At 43.0% G+C, this 9,200-nt stretch overlaps 1 protein-coding gene across 1 annotated transcript in view; it reads right to left on the bottom strand.

Annotated features, from left to right (window-relative positions):
* Positions 1-3,427: 3,427 nt before the first annotated feature.
* MREG (melanoregulin) overlaps positions 3,428-9,200 on the bottom strand; it is a 32,514-nt gene continuing 26,741 nt past the window's right edge. The window contains exons 3-5 of the mRNA XM_053364299.1: positions 6,051-6,141; positions 5,339-5,502; positions 3,428-4,122 (exon numbers count right to left, since the gene is read on the bottom strand). Coding sequence (XP_053220274.1) covers positions 3,988-4,122; positions 5,339-5,502; positions 6,051-6,141 — 390 coding nt within the window. The 3' untranslated portion in view covers positions 3,428-3,987. The remainder of the gene's footprint in view (positions 4,123-5,338; positions 5,503-6,050; positions 6,142-9,200) is intronic.

Genomic DNA, 9,200 nt, shown 5'->3' with positions numbered 1-9,200 from the left:
AAACCGTTTGAACCTATTTAAAACAGGCTAAACAATACAGTATCATGGGCGCTGTCCCCAAATGCTGAGGAAACAAAAAATGCCTTTGTCTGGCATCAAACAGATGACAAGGTTGGCTCACCACACAACAGAGTGTGGAGTCCTGTTGCCACACTCAAGGGTGATGAACTTAGGCTCCAGGCAGGTTCATATGGGGGCAAGATATTTCAAAACTAGCAGCAGGGAGGGAGAACACATTTGCAGGGACTATTTATTTGACTGAGTAAAGACCTATTACTTCCCCACCAATTCTCTCCGTAACCTCACATTCCATAGAATCATAGAACTGTGGTGTTTGCCTTATAAAAAAAAAATCCTAGTTGAGAATTAAGGTGGGAATTGAGTTATCAGCACCTTCAGATGTAAAGTGCCTCTTTCTCTCTCTGCTTCCTGAAAACATAGAGCAGGTTTAAAGAACGCACGGCAAAGGCGAGTGAATGGAGGCGAAAGAACTCACAGCTAATAGCAACCTCCACATTCTGGCATTCTAAGGTCTATGTTGCCACCCTGTGGAATTCAGAGGGGAAAAGATGCCTAGGAGAACCTTGTTGACAGCAACAGAGAACTACAGGAGGAACAGGACTACCAATCAGTGGCCCTGACTAGGCCCTGGCCTCCTCGACTATCTCCTCTTGGCAGTGGGGGATAATGGGCATCCAAGAAGCTTACTAGACTACAATATGGTGGCATCCTCTTGAACCGTTCCCAATGCAAATGCCCAGCTCCTTCTTGGTGCTACTTGCCTGCTGTTGCTACAACAATAATCTAAGGAAACGGCAAGGTTGAGCCTCAAGACTGGCATATTTTGAATAAATCTGTCCAAAATTTGCTACCCCTAAATTTTGCCCCAATTCTCTGGCTATAGTGGCAAATAACTTTTTCTGATTTCCTAAGCCCTGTTTCCAATAGTGGAGCCGCGGCAGCCTGTGAGAGTACATTTGAGTGGAGAACACAGGAGGCTGCCTGATGCTGAGACATGCCATTGCTCCATCTATCTCAGTATTGTCTACACTGGCTGGCAGCAGCTGTGCAGGATTTCAGACCAGGACCCTCCCAGCTCTAACTGGAAATGCCAGGGGTTGAATCTGCAACCATCACACCAAAGTGATCACACCCCACGTACAGCACATTGCAGTAGTCCAAGCAGGAGATAACCAGAGCATGGACCACTCTGGCGAGAGGGTCTGCGGGCAGGGAGGGTCTCAGCTGGCATAACAGGTGGAGCTAGTAGAATTAACCTTCCCCTCCATGGACAACTGTGAGTCCAAAATGACCCCAAGGCTAGGGTTGCCACAAAAGTTGTTGAGTTTTTAGTTTTGCCCAAAGTTGTTGAGCAAATGAAAATTCCTGTTTTTGAGCAAAACCAACACTGCCAAGATGGGTTGTCATACGTCCGGATTTGCCCATTTCTGCCCAGACACTGCTTCTGACTGCAGTATTCTGGATATGTCCAGGAAATTCCTGATGTATGGCAACCCTACCCAAGACTTCAGGGGCACAGTTACCCCGTTCAGGACCAGGGATTCCCCCACACCTGCCTGTCCCCTGTAACTCCAAACAGTACTTCTGTCTTGTCAGGATTCAACCTCAATCCGCTAGCTGCCATTATCAGATCCCACAGCCTAGAACCTACCAGTGTTATTGTTAGATATGATTGAGAAAAGAATGAAATGGCAACTGGAGCATAAATGTTGATATTAGATGCACAACGTTAGGTGCACAACAGCTACTCATGGGAAGACTTGCATTCAGATTCAAAAGGTCCCCTTCTGTGGACAGAGTAAGTCTTCCTGGCAGAATAAGTTCCTTCGGTCAGCAAAGGGAAACCTTTGGTTCCTGCCCTAATCACTGCAACCTGGGGATGGGGAATTTGTGCTTCTCCCAGATGCCGCTGTGAGTTGGAGTTCAACAACTTCAGTCGGCCGGCTAATAGCCAGGGATGATGGGAGCTGGAGTCCAGCGACATTTGGAGAGAAACAAGTTCACCACCTCTGTGGTAACCTGTTGAACACATGTTTGATATTAGAACACTTGCTGTAATAAAAATGTTACTGAGACAGGCCACAAGACTTTTTGTATTAGGTAGAATATGTATATCCTGCTATATAGACCCAAGAGGATCACAGTGGCTTACAAAATATCCTTAAATATAGCACAGGAACAGAAATTAAATGGCGCTCCACAATGAAACCTGGGCAGCATCCTTGGTATCATCCTATCAGGTAGCAACTCCCAACAAAATATTTTCAGGCAAGGGAGCCATGAATAGTGGGGGGGGGGGAGAGAAAGTGTGTAATTTCTCACCCAAATACTGAAACTGAACAACATGCAGTGCAGCTCTACTTCTGCATGATGCTTAGGCTGCAATCCTAAACATACTTTCTAGAGAGTAACCAATAAATCACAATGAGACTTTGTTCTCAAGTAAGTATGCATAGAACTACATTGTAAATTTCACAAAGTAATCTGCAAGGACCAGATAGATTTTTGTATTCTACAATTTCTAAATTGCCTTAGAAAAATGGTTGGAACCTCAATGTGTCTAGCATTCATTAATCTGCTTTACAAAGACAAAACATACTTCAAAATAGGGAAGAATCACATAGGGACTTTTTATTTATTAAATTAAGGTATGAAAGTATAGAATCAATACAGTTTCCCCCCCCCCTAGGAAGTGACAAAGCACACATTTCATATAACTGTTTTAACATCACTGGTACAAACACTTAAAATACCTCTTGCCATTTTGTTAGGTATGTTGCAACCACAAAAACCAAATACCATCTGGTGAGAGCACCAGCTTTTTGCTTTAAAAAAGTAGTAGTGACAATGAACCATCACCACATCCGTAGTTTAAAACCATTGCTCATTACCAGACCAAAACAGCAAGATACTATTTGGGCTATATTAAAACATTTTGTAGCATTAGCTTTTGTAACACAATATAGATTTCAATAAACACATTTGTTCCAACAGGTTGGTGAAAAATAGATGCAAGTGCAAAAAAAAAGTGCCCCTCAATTACTAAATGTTCCATTTTGAGCCAAACCTCAGGACACCGTAATGTCCAAGTTCAGTATGTGATAAAAATATCAGCTGGAACAAAGGAGGCAACTGGAATCAATAGCTACTGCATAAGGATCTAGGACAAAAGGAAGGCTTGCAGATGTTTTCAATACATCTTTAAAAAGATGCTTACACAATAATCTTTCACAGTGGAACAATGGATTCGTGCTATGATGAGGAAAGCTCAGTAACTGCCATTGTAGATTTTTGAATCTTGAGGCAAAACCAGCTCAGAATAGCAGGATTTGATTTCTTCACTTCTAAAAATGCTAATTAGGACTCTTTTGCTGCTAGGAAGTAATTTGCAGTATGGTTTGTGATGGTTCTCACAACATTCTGCCATTGTTGATGAATACGTCACCCACATCTACCAGACAGAGAATCTCTAATTGCATAGATGGATATGAGGAGTTTTCCTGGCACGATACATGGTGTATTCTCAAGAGAGAAGGAATTTGATGAAATGGCAGTTTTAAAAGGAGTTAACTTTCCACCCTGTTAAAATCCCACTTAAACAGGAACACAGGAAAATAGTCAGTTATGGGAAATAACTGTACCAATTGTACCAAGCTGTCAAAGAGAAAAACATTACATCGGAAGCAGTACAGGAGGTTTCTGTCGCTGCACTTTTTATATTCACTGCAGCTGTAAGACTACTGCCAGTATCTAATCTAGCACCAAAGCTTATAGCAGGCTCCAATCACAGACTTTCTCCTGAGTCAAGGTGAGTCTCTATTGCATCACGCTATACAACAGGTACAACAGGTGCATCATCCTGGATTTATCCTGCATTTCTGAGATATACTAGTTTCCTGAAGGAAGAAGTCACATTACTCTGGCCAATCCCTTCAAAATCAAAAGTCCATCCAAAGGTGATCAGTGTTATGACAGAGAAGAACTGAACTGGACCGCAATCAGATTGACTTCCTCTTTCACTGCACATCTTTCACTCTTTGGATAGGTTGCACTGGCAATTCGAAAGAATTCATCAGCAGCATCAAGGGCAATGAGACGATCCTGCACGAGAGAAAAAGCGGCTGAACTCCATGCAAACTCAACCCTTTATCTCCAGGTAGAATTTCTATCATAGTGACGTTTTTGCCCCTGCTGGGCAACTTTAAGACTCTCTTGGGAAGTTTTCCAAACATCACTCAAGGTTGTTCATAGCTTCTGCATATAATCTTAAACACTCCCTCCCACTGTTGTTTTAACAAGCTTAATGGATTGCGCAAAGACTTCCCTTATACTAGTTTGAGGAGCACTGAATCAGGATACGCGCACATCAAAAACATAAGGTGTTGGTACCATTCTTTTCCATGAGCTATTTCAACAACATGTGCCCTATAGATTTATTCAGCCTTTCAACTAAGCCATTGATCCAATGACAATAAGCCAGGCTTGTCCTATGTTCAATTTTAGTAATTTAAAAAATATGCTACATTAACCAGGAGATGAAAGCTCCACCTAAGTCACTGGCGACAGTTTGTGGTAAGCCCCAGCAACAAAAAACACTTAATAAAGCTCTTGCCACAAAAGGGGCACTAATTTGTGATAATGGAATCATTTCACAAAAACAAGTACAATAATCAATAAGAGTTTAGTTATACTTCTTGCCAATTTTGTGGCTTGTGGCATTGGGCCAATAATATCTACTCCAGTTTTAGTGAATGGTTCCCCAATAATCTCACTGGGCTGCAACGGGAAACGCTTACGATCTCCGTCATGTCCCACTCATTGGGATACATCACAAGACCTGATATATTACATCTCAAAACACATCAGGCCAGCAAAGTTCTCTAGCAACCTTTCCCAATGTATGCTGAAGCCCCAAGTGTCCTGAAAAGGCAGCTTCGTGAGCCAGATGTAAAAGAGTCTATCTGTATGTCTGGGGTACTAGCAACTGTCTTCTCGGCTCACACCCTGGGGCAGATTTCTTTGGAAGGAATTGTCTATAAAGCAATCTTGATTCAGTGCCAGAGACAACTGTCAATATGCCATCTGTGGCTCTTGGCACAAAAGTTGCTACATTTCTATATTAATGCAAGCTTGCAGTGATGCAAAATCTTGTGCTGAATAGGTCATTCCTAGTCACGGGACCAATCCTGAACAGAACTGTATGCAGCTAGACAGGCACTACTAGGTCATAATCCAATATACTTTCCAAATCACACTGAGCAGTTCCATGAAAGCGTATGAAAAGGTAATCACAGGAGAAAGAGAAGTCAACACTTACCACCACAAAGAGGTATCTCTCTGAAAGCTCCCAGCTTGTTGGGAAAATAGCTGTCTCCTCAGACAGCCTCAAGAGGATCTCCCGGGCTTTGCTCATGTTCTGAGAGTCACTGACAATGCTTCGTTTGGTCACGGATAACAGGGTGTCTGCTTCCTTCAGAAAACCTGGGGCAGGATTTTAAGTCTCATTTTAGCAAATGCAGGTTACTGTAAATATCTTTGCAAAGGAACAAAAGGTAGCCTTCATCTTGCAGACACACGGGAAACCCAGTGGTAAAATGAAATGGGGCACAGTATTAAGTAATGGGTTTTTTAAATATATATCACTATCACACAAAATTGAGTGCATATATCTTTGTTTTTCTTTTTGCGTGTTTATTACCATATTTTTTGCTCTATAAGACTCACGTTTTCCCTCCTAAAAAGTAGGGGGAGATGGTTGTGCGTCTTATGGAGTGAATGCAGGCTGCGCAGCTATCCCAGAAGCCAGAACAGCAAGAGGGATTGCTGCTTTCACTGCGCAGCGATCCCTCTTGCTGTTCTGGCTTCTGAGATTCAGATTTTTTTTCTTGTTTTCCTCCTCCAAAAACTAGGTGCATCTTGTGGTCTGGTGCGTCTTATAGAGCGAAAAATACGGTAGATTTCCCTTCCTCACATATACATACTGTTTGTATGTTAACTATAAGAAAATAGCCTGAGCTTAACTGGCTTACCCAAATCTTCCAAAATGCATTTCCACCTGTTTCTCACTTCCCTTCGCATTTGCCGCAGGGTATAGATGTCATAGTTCAGCTTTTGCCATTCCTGCAAAGGAAGAAGATCAGTCAACTTTACTCCTGAATGCCCTAATTCAGCTCTCTCTGATCTCCGGGGTCTTCACATTCACAGGTATATTTGCTTTTTAAACACAATTTTATTCAGGAGCACTCTATGTCCCGTAGCCAGTTCTTTTCCATACTGCACTCTAATTATGCTCACTGGGTGGGGAGGGGTCAGGGAGTTCGAACTCATCAACCAAATATTTTGCTTCAGGACAATTGCTTATAGGTGGATAATTTTGATGGAGAGGATTGCTTCCTTCTCACATAGCTATTCACAAACTTGAACTACCAACCTGAAAGCAGAGGGGACTGGTTTAAATCAAAGCAATTTTTTTAAAAAACACAGAAAGGACCAGCTTAAACAATTACATCAAATTGACAATCTGAAAATCCAACTTTTTTCAACAAACATGTCTACTAACTGGTTGCTATATCTTTTAAAATTAGTGATATTGTAGTTACCTGGTTCAGAATACGAATAACAAACTTAGTTGGTCTCTAAGGTCCTACTGGAAGGATTTTTTTTTTTTTTTTTTTGCAGTGTGTGTTGTGTGTCTGGGAAAGAAGTGCCCTCCCAGCAGTGGCAGTGCTGCTGCTCAGCGGAATGGAGATGGAACGGAGAGTGGCAGTAGCAAAGTCACAGAGCGCTTGATTTGCGGTTGGCTGCAAAGGGGGGTGAGGACAGATGACTAAACTGGGGGGGGGGGCAGATAAATACCAGCTCAAGCCAACAGAATTAACACTGGCTTCCTGTGCCAGAGCAGGCCTGCACAAGACCTCCGTGCTCTTGTTGTTGTTGTTGAATATTGTTACAGTAGTTAGAGCCTTCAGATGTGTTTTGTTGTGCCTTCAGTGTGCAGCAGCATTTTGGTCACTGGAAATGAAATGGCTAGTTTGTATTCAGCTGAGCCGCATATACAGGTAAGGGGTATGAAAATAAAAGCCCCTCCTACCCAGAGGGGTACATGACAAACTACCTTCCCCAAATAATAAAGTGCACCAAAGACTCAGCTATACCGCTGCAAATAAAATGTTTAAGTGTGTTTTAAGTGTAATACACCAATAAAGAAAACAATGCCCGACCTGAAGAATTTGGAGCAAATGATTCAGCAGAGGAAACACAGCCCAGAATAACTAAGGAGATAGTACATGAATACTTGGCTAGTCTAGATGTATTCAAGTCTCCAGGGCCAGATGAACTGCATCCAAGAGTATTAAAAGAACTGGCAGATGTGATCTCAGAACCACTGGCAGTCATCTTTGAGAATTCCTGGAGAACAGGCGAAGTCCCGGCAGACTGGAGGAGGGCAAATGTTGTCCCTATTTTCAAAAAGGGGAAAAGAGAGGACCCAAATAATTACCGCCCAGTCAGTCTGACATCAATACCAGGGAAGATTCTAGAGCAGATCATTAAGCAAACAGTCTGTGAGCACCTAGAAAGGAATGCTGTGATCACCAATAGTCAGCATGGATTTCTGAAAAATAAGTCATGTCAGACTAACCTGATCTCGTTTTTTGACAGAATTACAAGCCTGGTAGATGAAGGGAATGCAGTGGATGTAGCCTACCTTGATTTCAGCAAGGCATTTGACAAGGTGCCCCATGATATTCTTGTAAAGAAGCTGGTAAAATGCGGTCTTGACTATGTTACCACTCAGTGGATTTGTAACTGGCTGACTGACCGAACCCAAAGGGTGCTCATCAATGGTTCCTCTTCATCCTGGAGAAGAGTGACTAGTGGGGTGCCACAGGGTTCTGTCTTGGGCCCGGTCTTATTCAACATCTTTATCAACGACATGAATGATGGACTCAAGGGCATCCTGATCAAATTTGCAGATGACACCAAACTGGGAGGGGTGGCTAACACCCCAGAGGACAGGATCACACTTCAAAATGACCTTGACAGATTAGAGAACTGGGCCAAAACAAACAAGATGAATTTTAACAGGGAGAAATGTAAAGTATTGCACTTGGGCAAAAAAAATAAGAGGCACAAATACAAGATGGGTGACACCTGGCTTGAGAGCAGTACATGTGAAAAGGATCTAGGAGTCTTGGTTGACCACAAACTTGACATGAGCCAACAGTGTGACGCGGCAGCTAAAAAAGCCAATGCAATTCTGGGCTGCATCAATAGGAGTATAGCATCTAGATCAAGGGAAGTAATAGTGCCACTGTATTCTGCTCTGGTCAGACCTCACCTGGAGTACCTTGTCCAGTTCTGGGCACCACAGTTCAAGAAGGACACTGACAAACTGGAACGTGTCCAGAGGAGGGCAACCAAAATGGTCAAAGGCCTGGAAACAATGCCTTATGAGCAACGGCTAAGGGAGCTGGGCATGTTTAGCCTGGAGAAGAGGAGGTTAAGGGGTGATATGATAGCCATGTTCAAATATATAAAAGGATGTCACATAGAGGAGGGAGAAAGGTTGTTTTCTGCTGCTCCAGAGAAGCAGACACGGAGCAATGGATCCAAACTAGAAGAAAGAAGATTCCACCTAAACATTAGGAAGAACTTCCTGACAGTAAGAGCTGTTCGACAGTGGAATTTGCTGCCAAGGAGTGTGGTGGAGTCTCCTTCTTTGGAGGTCTTTAAGCAGAGGCTTGACAACCATATGTCAGGAGTGCTCTGATGGTGTATCGTGCTTGGCAGGGGGTTGGACTCGATGGCCCTTGTGGTCTCTTCCAACTCTATGATTCTATGATTCTATACAATGTGACACTAGATGGCAATAGTGAGCCTTATGGAAAATTCAACGTATTTTTAAAAACACTTTTCAAAAAGCATTTTCAGAACGGTTTTTATATGTGTGTAGATTCCACCAAAGAAGAAGAAGAAGAGAAGAAGAGTTTGGATTTGATATCCCGCCTTTCACTCCCCTTCAGGAGTCTCAAAGCGGTTAACATTCTCCTTTCCCTTCCTCCCCCACAACAAACACTCTGTGAGGTGAGTGGGGCTGAGAGACTTCAAAGAAGTGTGACTGGCCCAAGGTCACCCAGCAGCTGCATGTGGAGGAGCGGAGACACGAACCCGGTTCCCCA

Source organism: Podarcis raffonei, chromosome 1 (assembly GCF_027172205.1).
Source record: "Podarcis raffonei isolate rPodRaf1 chromosome 1, rPodRaf1.pri, whole genome shotgun sequence".
In the NCBI taxonomy this organism is placed as follows: Eukaryota; Metazoa; Chordata; class Lepidosauria; order Squamata; family Lacertidae; genus Podarcis; species Podarcis raffonei.
This window is presented reverse-complemented; position numbering and strand designations above follow the sequence as displayed.